Source organism: Lepisma saccharinum, chromosome 12, assembly GCF_977018435.1.
Source record: "Lepisma saccharinum chromosome 12, izLepSacc3.1, whole genome shotgun sequence".
NCBI classification, from domain to species: Eukaryota; Metazoa; Arthropoda; class Insecta; order Zygentoma; family Lepismatidae; genus Lepisma; species Lepisma saccharinum.
In genome coordinates, this window is record NC_139240.1 from 35,022,727 (window position 1) to 35,039,482 (window position 16,756).

Genomic DNA, 16,756 nt, shown 5'->3' on the forward strand with positions numbered 1-16,756 from the left:
TGCTAACCACTCCACCACAGAGGTCAGCTTAAGGTGGTTTTCCTCAGAGGTGTTTACTGTTGGCAAAATACATAACCGGCTGGTTCACATGTATGATACTGATACAATGCCAAAGCGAACTGTAATATCATTTCCAAGACAGTTTGACAGGCAAAGGGATATATCGGCAACTGTCAACATCCACCGAATATGGAACAGCTCTTTGACTGTGGGTAACATTGATAATGGTCCTCCTCCGTGGCTGTGTGGTCCAAGGCATTATACTTTGGGCTCCGACTGCAGGACGGCATGGGTTCAAGTCTACCTGGGATTTCGGCCTGTGCTTAGGACCGGTGGCAACCCACCATCGTGAGGAAATTGGGGAGCTACGAGTGAGTAGGATAACCCAATTGGAAAATCTCCCATAATGGCTTAGGGTTCAACGTGCTGACTCCACGTCACCCCAGTTACCGGTTGAAGATCTCCACACCTCAGGTAGGATTGTGGGAGGGAGACTGGCAGTCGGGAGATAGGCCACGGTCCTTCCATGGCTGTAGAGCCACGGGCTATGTTATGTTAACATTGATGCTGAGAGACCAGAAAATCATCCATGCCATTATTGGTTATCGTAAAGCTACCGCTATGGTTTATTTGCCAATTCATAAGCAGGGCACATGGTTGAACAGAAGTTATTCAACCTTGTGAAGGGTAAAAGATTAGTGTAGGCATACCTCTTTCGGTACGTGGCAGTCTATGGAAACTTATTTTCAAACTGTTCCTTGTAACAGATAAGTGTTATGAATGATTTACGCACAGCCTGCAATACTCATTGTTTTAAATCTTTAACAAATCATCTGTTAAACCATAGGCTGAAGTTTCATGAAAGAAAAACAACAAAATGATCCAAATGACTGCCAACATAGACCAAGTAGTTCCTAAGAAAATGTAAAAAAACCTAGTACAATGCTCAAAGTGGAAATTCCTACCTGGGGTGAAACTTGATTGAGTTTGGGGATATAGGGGTGGATAGTTATGCAAATTATACTAGCTGGGAGGATGCTTTATGAAAATTTTCTCGACTTGGGGATTCATATGCCCCAATTTTTGAGCACTGACCTAGTCAGAAATAATTTTCTTCATTTGAAACTCACTTCTAATCTTCCTCAACTTTGTATCAGGAGTAAGAGAGTAGTTCTGTCATCATATACGCGTACAATCGGGTGAAATTTAGTGTTGTTACAGAATCAATAAAACACACAATTGGCACAAACCAAACAGTAAAAATAAAGGGAATGACGAAACTGCACTTGCAGTAATTAAACTTTTAAATTACTAGTCTGTCACATTTTTGCATGTATCTTGATCAAAATATTGATCAATGTTAGAGACTGAGTATTGCACTCAAATAGAAACATCTATTTAGGAGAGTTTTGTTTAAATATATTTAAAAAAATATATATAAAAATGCTTGTTATGTAATCTCTCGCACAATATTCAAACAAAATTAATGAAAACTTGTACTTTTGCCTAACTTCAAGGATAATTAGACTGTGAAAGTTAGGTGCTCCATTCTTGCAGATCCTGCAAAACATCAAAATGCTGGAAAAGTATCCGCTGGTATCAGCAGATACGGATACATTGGCCTCAGTATTGGTTCAGCCCTATTTGAAAACCACCAATTCTATGGGAACATCCTGTACAATTTGCCAGCTGTCAATAACCAAGAAAATCAAACACCATCTTGACAATGATCCAACTTGGAAAAATCATTTCCACTTCAAATAAATCACCTTCATTGTGCTCTAAATGCAGGATGTTCTTCAGGTGCATGCATTCTGAATAAAGGAGCAAAGGTATCAAAGCTCAAAAAGGAAACAAAAAAACTGTTAACTTACGTGTAACGTATGGTACTCCCCAGAGTCCTCTGGTGGTCTTGGCTTGCACTTCCCACAGCAGAAGTTGCAACAGCAACAGAAACAGCAGCACAGGTAGCATCCGGTGATTAAACCACAGAAAATAATAAGTGCCTGAAATGAGACAAATGAAGTAGTGTATGGTAAAGCTCTGGTATATCGTAAAAGAAAATAATTCACGTGAAACTGAAAATCTCTCACAATGGCAAAGTAAATTAATTCATTTTACCTTTCAATTTGGCACATACCGGAAATCAAATAATAAACCATGCCGTAAAAAAAACAAAAGTCTTAGTTTTATTTGGGTAACTCTTATATCCATGGGCATCCGGAAGGGGGGCAAGGGGGGGCTGTGGCCCTCCCCTGGAAAATGAAAGTCAACCAAAAATTATGTATTTCACACATAGCCACAATAATATGTGTTAATTGTTGCATTAACACCATAAATTCAAATTTAAGCAATGTTTTTTTTTTGTTTTTAGGGAACTACACTCTTTTGGGGGAAAATGTGACTTGTTTACTCCCCCTGGAAAAGAATATCATCCTTGCCCCTCCCTGGAAAAAATCCTGCGGACGTCCAAGCTTATATCTTGAACTGAAATTGTAAGGTAGGGTGTGTTTAAGCCTTGGGGGGTAGCTGGAGAGATGTTTTGCATAAAATATTCTAGCAGGGAGGTTTTTTTTTTCAGGAGGGGCTGGAATTGTGAAAGTTAATAGTTGCTGCTTTCTAAGATATTTCATATATTAATAACTTTCCACTCTCAAATATGGCAATCGGGGGGGGGGGGGGGGCATTTTAAAAGGTGATTTGCATTTACCACTCTGTTTTTTTCCTGAGATTGCTGCTGTTTTTATTTCAAAATGTTGATCTTCTCACAATTTCGGAGGGGCCTGTAGCCCCATCAGACCCCACTATGCGTATGCCAGTAGCTGGGAGAAACTAGGCAGTGTCAACGCCATCAGTGTTTCAAAGGCAACAGATCCCATTGCAGTAGTATTGGCAGAGGGCACACAGGTAAAAAGACTTCTTAAAATGTCCATTCGGTATTGCCCGACTGCTCGGGATCCCAAAAAGTCAGTAAATCATTTCCCGAATTTGGGATCGGAACAAGAATTTTTTTTCAAAAATCCCATCCCGACTTTACAGGACCCCGCACACCCCTACAAATTACACAATCAGAAGCCGTTTCAAACATATTAAAAATAAAAATAAATCGTAAATTACATTACATAACAAGATTGTCAATGGAGAAAGAATGAAATATTTGAAATCATACTTTTATGGCTGAAAGTACTTTTTTTAAATGTTCATTGTACCAATATAACTGTTAAAAAATGTGGAAAAAGTTGGATCAACATACAAGGAAATGCCGGTCACTTTCTTAACATGATATGCTGAGAATTCACGATCCTTGTCAAGTATTTACATATTCCATTAAAAAAAAACTGATATCTCACAATGACCATTGTCCAAATTTGATGATACCAACCACATTTTTATTTGTCATTTTGTTATTTAGCTTTGCTTATCTGCATCTGTAGGCTAATTGTGTCAATAAGGATGCATTATGATAGATAAAATCGGTAAATTGACTCTCGTAAAGACACGACACCAAACCTTACACTACCAATAGCTACATTGGGCCATACTGTATATCATTCACAAAGCACATTTTACTTTAATTTAAGAAGAATTTATGGAACTCAGTTTCATTAAAAATACATAAAATCTAACCTGTTGTTTCCTTCATTTCAAGAAGTGTTCAATTTTGATAATGGACAAATATGTTACGAAAGCACAAACTTGCACATAAATATTATATGTATACGGCAATGTTTCAATAAATAAGGTGACTAGTCACAATCACGTATTCTAATACAGAGAAGGTAATATGCGGTTTAGATTAAACATTTCGCCTTTTACGTTGGCATTTTCATCATCTCAATTTCTGTGTAAAATGCATTAAAATCTGTGTTTCCAGATGACAGTTCGACTCAATACAATTGATGCAATACACTGTAATACTCTGCGAAACAACAGTTGTTCTCATTCGATATGGGTATGTACATAATGCCTTTGGACACCCAAATGGACCAACAAGCCCACCTCCCTTGCAGCATATCACAATAACGAACACTAAATAAATCCACCAAAATTTGAGGTATCCAACACAGAGTATGTTTATTTTCCATCTGAATTATTTTCGTATTCCATTTATGCTTAATTTGCAAAGTTAAACGGTTCCGGACTGGCACGTATTATGATGTGTGTGCCTTTGTTGTGCAGAGTGAAAGAGAGAGACTTGCAGCATTGTTAACATCACGTGTAGGCAAACGGCTGCACGGCTGGCGGGGGAAGAGCTTTCATCTTTCGCTCTGTTTGTACACACATTCGCACACACAAATGACATTTGTGCTGCCACCTGGAATGCATTTCAGGAACTAATTCACACACCATTGGACACACTGTTTTTGATGAATTTACGACAGAAATTTACTTTCCAGAATAAGCTAAAAATTGTACCAGAGCATTATTTAATCATTTTCTAACGATTTTTGTGTCAAATCTCTCTGGGGACCCCAGACAAGTTCCCCAGTGTGACTTTGGCTCCCTGAATTGTAGGTGTGTAGTTTAACTTTGTTCTCCGAAACAGGAATCGGCCATCCTGCGTCACACACACACATATATACGTATAATGCCATTAAATATGTCAATTATTAAATAATCAAATTATGTTATAAAATATACAATATACTTTGTGGTAGCTGACAAAAGGCGATGAGAAATGGAGACTATTTTTTTTATTCTTGGGATTGCTGGGCTCAATGTCCTTAAAGATGAGGCTCTTTGTTGTTCATTCTTTGTGTATGCTTTGGATCTTATTCCAGTAAAGTATATTCGACTCCCAAACTAATTGTTTATGCTTGTTGATAGAACAAAAACCCTCCACACAGAAAAGTTTAGTGGGGGGAATTTCAGAACAAGATCGTTGGTAGGAGGAATTCCACCTGCCACCTCCCTCCCGAGATTTTGCACCCTGATGCAAACAAAGCTTTTTTCGCCAGGAGGAGGGAACAATTATTTTCCAGCAGAATAAATAACACTTTCTCCGTTGAGGGGGACAAACAACGATTCCATATTGTGGAAATGTTTTATTTTGTATTATTTGAAAAGGGAATAACATTTATTTGACTTTTTACGTAAAAACCACAATGAACCAAATGACATTTTTCACGACTAGTTTTCCAGGGGGAAATGCCGTTCCTTGGCCCCGTAGGATATGCCAATGTGCCATAACAATTTAGTACATGGATAATCTACTTTCGTTTTGTTATTCAGAATATAAATCCATCACTTTGTTACATTTATATTTAATTTTATTTATGTATTTGCTTTTGGCTTTCTTTTGAGCCTCTCGGCGAAAATCGGTACAGTGGGATCCATGAGTATTACCATGCAAATTGTCATCACCATGTTCGTGCACTTTATTTGACCCAACAAGAGCTTCAAGAATTAAAATAAAACTCCAAACAAGCTGTTGACAACTTCTGTACCAGCATTCATAAAAATCCATCGCTCAAAAACACACAGGATGCAAGAGGAGAATTAATGAAAATAGTCATGGACAATTTGTTGAACAATACTGGTGGATCCTACCTACATCTTCCCTTGTTTATGTTGCTGGATTTGTAATGAAAAAAGCTATAGAAATCATGTCTCGCTCCAATTGCAATGTACAAATATCTCATCCTGTAGTTCAGCATTTATATGGACCTAATTATAAATGTGACAAAAATCGATTGACCAGTGTCGTCAAGTGAAGTCGTGGTGCCATGTAAGGTTTTTATATATATATTACGTGCCTCACTTGTTCGTCAATTTTTGTGATGGCTGAAAAGTTTGAACAACATGCATCTGTTAAATTCTGTGTTCTGTTAGGGGAAAACATCAGGGGAAACAGCTGTAATGCTTGAAACAGCTTACAAGGAAGCTGAAACACAAGTTTACGAATAGTTTCCCCCTTCAGGAATGGTAAATTGTCACTTACAGACCAACATTGCTCAGGGCAACATGTCAAGACGATACTGATTTCATTTTCTTATGCAAACGGCATTGTTCACTCGGAATTCGTTCCTAACGGTCAAACTGTTAACCAGGCATTTTACCTACAAGTTCTGAAATGTTTGTGTAACGTGGTGAGACAAAAACGTCCCAAGTTGTGGCAAAATTATCAGTGGTGGCTTCACCATGACAACATGCCAGCGCACAAAGCATTGAATGTGTGACACAATTTTCATATACCATGGCATCTGAAATGCCATAACATTCCTCACTTTACACGGTAGCTTTTTGGTCATGGCATAAATGTTAACAAAATTGCTAAGGAAAATGCTTTCGTCTAAATCGGGCGTTAGACTAGTGCGGTGGATCAAATGGACATTACTTTGAAGGAGATTAAATTTGTAACACCTAAATATAAAACACAATTTTCTATTACAAAATTACGATTTCTTTTGGGTTGCCTCTAGTAAGTCAAAATTTAGGGGGTTTAAGAGTACATTTTAAGTCAAAATGACCATAAATTGGGCATCTGAAAATTTTTAGGGGGTTGTGGAGGAAATTGGGAGAGAGTGTTAGATAAGTTAGCTACAAAAAAAATAGTCATGACTTGCACTACGTGAAAAATTCAAAATTTGCACATTTCTGGTTTTGGCAATGGTACAATGATATATCATATTCCAGTATATTCATTTTCCTTGTACTCTGGAAAACCTAGAAGCTAGCCAAACACTGAAAAACTCAGCCAAATTGTACGGATAGGTGCACCATTGCATTGGGAACAGCAAATCATTAAAATAAACAGTGAAACAGTCAACTTCCATCATAGCATCATTATGAATGAGAAACTGGTGGGTTTTATATAAAGTCTCACAAAATTATGAACAATATGATTTTAAAAATGAGTGAACAGATGAGCATCACACTTACCTTGCACCAACCGGATGTGACCAGGAAGTATGCATTAACATTTTCCTCTCCAAACTGCTCAGCTATGTACAATCCTAGCGACCCATAATTGTCATAAATGTTCCTCTTAGTGAGGTCACTTAATATACTGTGTGCCCTGTTCACTTCCTTGAACTGCAACAGAACAAAACAGTTTTATAAGAATGTTACCTATGCATACAAACACATTTTTATTGTACGTGGGCCAGTCAAAAAATTAGTTGCACACCCCCGTCAAAAATTTTGGTACAGGGATATTTTCTTGCAATGGATTAGCAACACTGCAAACATGTATCTGTGGTGCGTGACGTAGCGGCATTGACGTGGCAGTTGGAAATTGCTTGCTAACCAGTCGTGAACATGTTTCGGCAGCTTCAGGTGACGTCGAAAGTGGAAGTGCATGCAGTGATTCAGTTTTTGTGGGCAAGAGGGTGTAACTGCACAGAAATTTATCGGCAGGTGCACGAAGTGTATGGTGAAAATGCAATATTGCGTCAAGCTTTCGCAAAGTGGTGCATCATGTTTGAGAACGGATGTACAGATATCGACGACGCTTACCGTGAGGGAAGACCATCAACTTCGACAAATGCGGAGATAGGCGCTCGCGTGAATGAACTCATTCTTACGAACAGACACATAACAATAGACAAAATCGCAAATGAACTTCGTATTTCACATGGAAGTGTGCATATGATCATTGCCGAGCATCTTGAATTGCATAAAGTTTGTGCACGATGGGTGCCTCGGCTATTGACAGAAGAACACAAAGGGATGTGTTTTGACAGTGCTTATGCATTTTTGAAATATTATCAACATGAAGGACAGAGTTTTTGGACAAAATTGTGACCGAAGATGAGTTATGGGTTCATAATATCTCATCTGAAATTAAACGCAGCTCCCTCGAGTGGAAACATCCCACATCCCCGACTTGAACAAAGTGCCGAACAGTTCCATCTGTGGGGAAGGTAATGGTGATGCTGTTTTTCGACAGAGAAGGTGTGGTGCTGAAGGGTGCCACAATTAATGCAACGTCTTATTGTGAAACCTTAAAACGATTGCAAAAAAGCAGTTAAAATCGACGGCCAGGTAAACTTTCGAAAAGCATTGTGCTCCTGCATGACAATGCGAGATCGCCTGCGGCAAGACTAACGTCGAATCTTCTGCTCAAGTTTCGGTGGGAAGTATGGGATCACCCCTCTTATAGCCCAGATCTTGTGATTTCCATGTTTTCGGACCCATGAAAGAAGAACATGCAAAGGGACGATATCACTCAGATGACGAGGTGCAAACTGCAACCCGTCAATGGTTATCGGACGTTGGGCGTGACTTCTTCGCAGCAGGCAAACTTGTGACATGCCTCGACAAATGTTTAAATAATGGAGGTTATTACGTCGAAAAGTAGCTTCTGTATGGAACTTTTATGTGCAAATAAAAGTCTCGTGAAAGTTCGCTCCTGGTTTGTTTTCTTATGCTGTGCAACTAACTTTTTGACTGACCCACGTAGTTGTGGTACATATACAGAATTTTGTTTCATGTGCACCATCATCCAGAAAATACATTCGGTTTGGCAATTAAAAAAAAAATGTAGTGGAACAAGAATATTTATTGTACACTGAAGTACAAACCTTAGTCTAACTTTTAACATAGTTGCTAACACTGGTCAGACACTTATCAACAAGACATCACATTTTGTATCCTCGTATCATAGAATGATGTTGCCTGTGATGATGTATGTGAAAAATGCACTGAAAGTGCTGACAAGGTGAATCATCTGTTCTCTGTAATCTTCTCCTCTACTGCATGGACCAAGTCATCAGCCACCACAGATGGTTGCCCACTGAATTCCTCATTGTGCACATTGTTCTGACCTTCATTAACACTAGAAAGGCGAAGGATCTGATACCCCCTTGGACAGTGGAAAGGGGTATTCTGACCCTTCGTAAGAAATGCATTTAAAATTTCTAATTATTTTAAAATGGGAACATATTTTTTATTTATATTATTTTCTGTGCTTTATGTATTAAAATCAAAGTGTCTAGGTGGTTTGTGATACATTTTGATTACAAAAAAAGTTATAATAATCAACAACTGAACGCTCCAGAATACGCAACATTTCAAAAAGAAGAATTTGCTACTGATGCGACATGTTCGGAGACGTCCTTCCTGGTCCAACAACACTACCTACATGACAAGATATAAACTGTGACATGTGGGAACATGCTGAAGACAGGATGACACAGGAACCGCAACCTAACACTGATATTGCATCATGCATAAATGACAATTTACAGGGGTTGACCCCTCCCGCTGTTCTAGGGATATAACAAAATTTCACAGAAAGAAATTATACTTGGTAGATTTCAATATACCATCTTAAAAAGGACAAAGCATTATGAAAAGTCAGAAAATTTCGAGGGAAAAAATAAGAAAAATGGGATAGTTATTAAAGAAACGGTGAAGGTAGGGTTCATTTTGAACCCTCCTGCCTTTCTAGTGTTAAACTGTAGCACCCATCTCCCTACCATAAAGGCACTCATGATCCGTTCCCCATACATCTCACCAATCGGACAGTGGATTTCAGCTGCCGACACATTCCGTGCATTCAAATATTGCATCTCAGACCACACTTCAAACAGATGTGGCGGGTTGTCTCAATTTCCTTGAGCATTATCAAACCCACTGCAAAGCGTCTGCACTACTACCTTTTCTCCAACTGATGTCTGTGTCTTGCCAATGGGTAAAACAACTCAGCACACTTCGCGATTGCAGAGTGCTGCGACACAAGTTGTAAACGGAACTACTTTCTGGATGTTCTATATAAGTAACAATCTTTGCACAAGAACACACACACACACACACATACACATTACAGTGGTGGAAAATTAGTCAAAATTTTGGATTCGGAATGCCCTAGAGTTCATTGAAGACTAACATGATGAAACTGATGAAGGGACACATGCAAAGAACACCGATGTCCAGTCCAGGATTCGAACCTGGTACCGCTGGAGTCACAGTGTGCTGTGCTAAACGCTATGGCATGCTACCACTGCCTCTGTGAATGGAACGAACAGCGCAGCCCATCAGCCCCTTACAGAAAGTGAAAATGGCACATTATAGGAAAAATTGAAAACCACTGTTGTGATTATGGATATATTAAATCTGACTGCCCCAAGAAAATACCTCCTTCCCTGCCTCCACCACTATTTTTTTCTGGCATTCTTTTCATTCGGTGAGAATGGGAGTCCAACCTGAAATCTGTCCTGTCACATGTTGGAAGTACATGGAATGCATTTAATGTCTGTAAAAAACTTCAAATATTTATGTTTCAAATAGTGGTATTATCATGTATTTCTGTCCGGTGTTGGTGAATATATGGTCTTACAAAATCAATCAATAACTTGTGTGCAACTTGTACATCTTGTCGATTAGATGGCTATAAGATCTAACAATTTGAGTTTATGGTTGGCAACTCTGACAACAAAGAAAACATACAAAATAAAGACTTGCCTTCTCTGCAGCCTCTGGATTGTTGGGATTTTTATCAGGATGATACTTGAGTGCAAGCTTCCTGTAAGTCTTTTTTATATCATCAGGTGTCGCTGTCTTAGGCAACCCAAGGATTTGATATAGTGTGTCACCAGACGTGCTGGAAAGACAAAAACACAGGTTGTTAGAAAAATCATCAAAATAATACAGCTGAGGGGGTTGGAATAGCCCGAAAGACATACTAAAGTTAACAAATCAGTTGGCATTTGTTGTACAGGGTGTCCAAAAAGTCACATACAACGAGACTTAGAACGTATGCAACTTTTTACAAAAAGCAATAGAGACAATGGCCAGATGAAAGAAGGAGTTTAAATTCATGGTACAAAGACTAACTTAGCTACACCTATGATAAATTTAAACTCATTTCTTTCATCTGGGCATTGATTGAATAACAGCCAGATGTCGAACACCTGGTACCAGCTTCTGACACAACCAATGTTGCCAATACACCTCATTTTTTTAAAAAAAAAATAGTTTTTTTTAAATATTTCATAATTAACCCCATATATTGTCTGTAATGCATAAAAAAGCTTAAAAACTAATTGCTCTATTATCAATTTGATAAATACCAACAAAGACCATCGATACACGTCGAAAATTATTGTAATGCCATAGTTGTCTTTTATTTAAGTTTCTTTTTGCTTCCTACAAAAACTTTTTCACCTTAGTAACTTTCCCCTACACTGAATGTTCATGCAAAGAATTATTTCCTTGTTTAGTGTTTAAAAAATATTCACATAGACAAAGTTAATACCCAGTGCAAGGTTCATGTCTCTATCGCTTTTTGTACAAAAGTTATGTGCATTCAAAGTCTTGGGTGCATGAATGTTTGGACACCCTGTATAATCGAAGGTTATTTACTTCCACCCTTACAGGAAAGCAAGGGTTAGACTGGGATAATCTGGTTTTGAATAACAGTGTCTTGAGAAGATTTATGCACAGGGCTGCCCACCCCACACTTGTTAAAGTAAAATTGTCCTGTGAAAAGAAGTTGTGTATTCAAATGCAAATTTGATATTATTTATTTATTTCTGTTTTATTGCGTAACGTGCAAGGTGTTACTATACAAAGCACACTTAATACAACTATTACAGCATACAGAGGGAATGAATAATACAATAATATTGCTAATAGAAGTACATCATTCAAATGAAGCACCCGTTATAATAAAGCAGCATACCTACACTAAGCACTATATTTTTAAGAAATGATGTTATTAATCAATATCGAGAATATCGTTCACGTCTTGTAATGCAGCTATAGTATAACTTCACATTCACCTCAGTGAAATACTAGACACGCTTTCCCAACACATTATTGAGAGCGAAGCAAGCAATAAAATTTTAATATCAATTTCTTTGCAGGCTTTCAAGAATATTAATTTAATGGGGTGTTAATACACACTTAGGATCCCGCTATATTTACTCTTTTCCAGCTTCCCTTTTTGCACTTTCAGTGCCGAACACATATGGATACCATATCGCTAAATATGGTCCCCAAAATATATAACATTTCAACTCTCCCCCACTACAGAAATGCCTTGACATTGTAAGATTTAACACCTTAAATTTAATAATAAATCCTCCCATCAAAATTTTCATGCCAATTTTAAACTTACTGTTTATACTGAAGAGTGGATATTGCCTCCTCCAAAAGAAATAATTTTTAGGTCCCACACCAGAATTTCCGCAACAGTATAAGACAATAGTAATACACAAGAATTTGATAACCCCCTCAAATTAAGGCTCAATCCCTCACCCCCCCCCAAATAAAATACCCACAATAATCTAAGACTCAACACTGATATTCAATAGTTGGATATTGTCCCCCCATCATATAATTCTCAATCCCCACAGAATTAACGTGTCAATTTAAAGCCTGAGATGTAAGAGTTGGATATTGCCCCCCCCCCTCACCGAAAATACATGTTGCCCGTTACAATTCCTCTGGAATTATATAGCAGCTATGGTTAATTGATATCATAATTCAACTTGTGTCCAATGCTATATTGTTCACGTCTAAATTCCATCATAAAAATCCCCCCCTCAAAAGTTGGGTGGCCGCAACATGCGTCAACAAACCCACCTGTAGGCACCCCTGTCCCTAAATACTTTCTTTTCTTTACCTAATGGATTAAATATGGTGCATTTAAGATGTAACTTTTTTTTTTACATATATTTTGGAAAAATATATAAATGTTGAATTGTACGTTATTTGAAGGGCAAAAAAAAAACCTCAAGAACCTTGATAGCGCATTCTGCACCATAATCCCACACTATCATGCACTTTACTACTTATAAAAATATGCATAAAATATTAATCAGGAACTTTGGTCTTTGTCAACTGGATCTCAACTGTTTTCTCTTATTCAATAAATATTCAATTCTTTATCTCTTTGACATTAATTTTCTTATTTACACATAAGCTAGATAATGAACACATGCTGTTATATATATCTATTCTATCAAATTTTTACCTATTTAAGTAATAACAGTACAATTTATTTATGTATTATTATGAAAAGGTATATATATTAACACATTAATATAAACATTTATATTATTATTATTATAATCATCATTTTTGAGGCACTTGGTTCGGCACCTGCCCCAAGTGCTTGTGCACTTTCCTTTATTTCAGCAAAGGAAAAAGTTGAATGACTAAATTCGACAGCCAATTGATGCATGAAAGAGCATCATCCTTCATTGGCTGAAAATTAAGGAGCTTGATTTATTGCAAATATGATTAACACCGAAAAATGTTAATTTCTCCAAAGAAAGTGTCTATGAATGTGCAGTGACATTTTCTGAACACATCTTTCACCCATTCGAAATCGAGAAATAAAGCGAATTTGACAGGAAATGTGAATTGGAGTCTTTTTGTGAATTTCAATACCATTGTGCTTATAAACAATGAAAAATGCAGCAAAAATCCAAACATTCTTGTGTTTTAGGCTTTAGAAAACAAAATGTACCTTGTTTCTGTATGTTTTCCAACATTCCATCCACCCCCCCCCAAAAAAAAAAACAACTATGATGCGTATTATACACGGAATAATTCCGATAACTAAGCCCCGCGACAGGTTAAGTTTGCAGCAATTTTTCACATATATAAACCCCAAATGTGCACGCAGAATATAGTTCCGCTGCAATACTGCGGATTTTCTCACTGTATGTGATTGAACTGTTCGGCGGTCGAGGTAAGACTGGCACGGAAGGTGCTGAGCGCCGTTCTCGCGTGGATCAACACATACAACTTGCTGCAAACTTAACCTGTCGCGGGGCTTACATGAAACCATGTATAAATGGACGTTTCCCATGTTCTTTTCACCTTCTATCGGAATGCTTTGCATCACAGAACAAAGTGGCAGGGTTTCTGACAGGAGATCGAGTGCACAACTACCGACACACAGGAGCCGTAACATCAGGATTGGTCGCGCAAGAAATAATAAAAAATAACTTTTAAAAAAAGTTCCAATGTATCAAACTGTAACGAAGAGGCGTAAGCCATGTGACCTAAAATACTACTTAAAACACAATGAACATATAATTTTAGGTAGGCTATATTTGGCAGAAAAATGTCCTAGAATAAAAAAAGACTGGTTTTGGAAAAAATAACATCGAAAAGTTGAAAGAAAAACAGATTTGGGGGGAAAACAAAGACCGAAAAATCAAGATCCTTGCTGATTACCAAATGTGCGATTGTCATTTATTTTATATTAGTAAGAGATTTGTTGGTTTCATAACTCTTAGGGAACAGATGATCACTAGCAGCTAACCAAGATCAGAATCAGGAACGGCTCAAGATAAAATTTTAATTCGGGCACGGTGAATTTTTGGCGCCCCCTGCCATCCCTAACTTCATCTCGTGTTATTGAAAAATCGTTTTTTGAAACAAAGAGTCACGTTCACATAATCAAAATTAAAGTTCAGGCGCTAGTCATGGAAGACGGACACCCCTGTTTGTCGCCCTTCGAAGTCTGTTTGTCTTCCAACAGCGTAACTATTTCAGCCATGTTATTAAAACTCTTGTTTCTCTAAAACTTTGAAACTGTCCATCTCTTTTAGGCTCACCCTGTATATTATGCAAACTATTAAACAAGTTAAAATTAAATTTTACCTTGTAAAGTAAATTATTTAAAAACTGATCGTTCTCCGTCGGCCCCATCTGACGATCGGGTTTCCTTCCCAACTGTATGCGGAGAGGGTAGAGGGAGCAGATAAAATAAAGTGCGAGCAGCTTTTTCTTTGATTGACTTGCTTTATTTTACTTCGCTTTTTGTGCCACTTTTGGCTAATTTACGAAGATGGGGATGAGTGATGATATGATGAAATTGATGAATGGACACTCACAAACATCCATGCCCATCCCGGGATTCGAACCCGGGACCCCTGGCGTCGTAGCGCGATGTGCTAACCACTCCGCCACGGGGAGCGGCTGGCGGCTATTTAAGAACATCCAGGCTGTGTTCATACAAAAATATGAAGAAACTTAAATTACGCACGTGAAAGTCGGAACTTGATTCCTGTTAACAATAAAAATAAGAAACTTTGTGATTTTTTACAACTTTGAACGAACGACGCCTATTTCTGGCGGGGGGGGGGGGTTGATCGACCGCCAATAAATCACGAAAATTGTTGGGAACCTTACACGGCACTGAAGTAAAAAATAACAACGAGAGCAAACATAAACGTAAGTCGCAGGTCAATCATTAACTCACACCAGCAGGTATAACTTTACAAGGAAAGCAGTTTTTCCTCGGTAAAAAGAGTATTGATTCAGCAGGGAGGGACCCACCGTGCGTGATAGATGGAAAGATAACGAAACGCATGTCTACTTCGCATAAGCAGAACCTGACGATACAACGCCGAGCCCCTTGTTCACGTCTTGGAGGAATGCCATTGCCTGATGCCTGGCCGGCATGATGGGATGGAGTAACTGACGGATAGAACGTACACATTTTTGAACTCAGTGTTGCCACATGGAGAGAAATAAAATTTAAAAAAAAATTGAATACATCGGATGAAACATTAGTACAGATTATACAGGGTATCCGTCCCTCATACAGGGTGTCAACAAAGTCAATCATACAGGGTGTCCACGAAGTCCCTTATACAGAGTATCCACAAAGTTGTGCTGCATCGAGGGCTTTGTGCTCGAACGTCTAATAGTTCGCACGGACGACGCTAGATAGCATACGGAATTGAGAGCTGCTTCGCTCGATTGATTGAGTTTGTTAATTTGCTTATGTGGCACTTTTGGCTAATGCGAAGATGGGGATGAGTGATGCTATGCTATGATGAAATTCATGAATTCACACTTATAACACCCCTGCCCAGACCGGGATTCGAACTCGAGACTCCTGCCGTCGTAGCGCAATGTGCTAACCACTTCGCCACGGGGGCCGGCTGCTGCTTTGCTCGAGCGGAATAACGCTCGAACAGGCAAAACGATCGGTATACGCTCGAACCCTAGAAGTTTAAGTACAAACGTAATTTGTCTGTGAAAGACGCAGTGAAATTGAAACTTAAGTGAACATAGTCATCATCTCCGTGTTAAAATGTAGTTTCGTCTATTTTACCAATACAAGGCGATATGTGAAAATGAATATATGATCATGGGCGGATATTTCTACGATTATTGTCACATTGAAATGATATTTGATTGTATAATCTGCGCGTTTACTTCGTTAACGTCCAATCATACTCAACCGTCAGCCAATGGGCGCAGCTGTCATTCTGCTCGTCTACTCCACGTGGAGTCTCAGTCACATGACTGCGGATACGCTGTTGCCGTAGCAATTTGTTGTTTGCAACTTCAATGTGGAGACCGTGGGAAGGTGCTAGTGCGCCTTCTATTTCACAGCTGGAGTGTAGATGTGGCAACACTGTGTATTGAATGTGATTGTTGCAGCTGGTGAGCGAGCTCCCTGTACTCCAAAGCCAAGCCGGTCGTTAACGAAGCTAGCGCGTTCTGCCCTTATATACACAAATAAATACGCTTTAGAAACTATGTTAAGAGCCACAGATAATAAAACATTTTAATCATAGTTTTGACCAGTAACGTCCTGCTTAAGTTTATATCCTTGAAAGAGTTTTTGTATCGATGGGGATCGTTTGGAGGTTTGGAATGTGCAACACTGTATCAAGATTACGCTGCAGACGAAACCGTTAAAAGTCAATGGTTTTCGTGAGCTTCCTTGCAATCCGAAATCTCAGAGCTCGAGTTTTTTGTTCCTTCGCGACTAGATGAAGACAGAGTAGAGCTGTGAATATGGTGGCGAGCAGATGTAATCCAAGAGCGTGTTAAT

The 16,756-nt window shown here is 38.5% G+C and overlaps 1 protein-coding gene across 3 annotated transcripts in view; it reads right to left on the reverse strand.

Annotated features, from left to right (window-relative positions):
• Window positions 1-16,756, reverse strand: part of Csp (Cysteine string protein) — a 98,781-nt gene that overhangs the window by 40,377 nt on the left and 41,648 nt on the right. For all 3 annotated transcript variants that reach the window (XM_083132049.1, XM_083132047.1, XM_083132048.1), the window contains exons 2-4: window positions 10,408-10,546; window positions 6,883-7,035; window positions 1,875-2,006 (exon numbers count right to left, since the gene is read on the reverse strand). In XM_083132049.1, coding sequence (XP_082988175.1) covers window positions 1,875-2,006; window positions 6,883-7,035; window positions 10,408-10,546 — 424 coding nt within the window. The remainder of the gene's footprint in view (window positions 1-1,874; window positions 2,007-6,882; window positions 7,036-10,407; window positions 10,547-16,756) is intronic.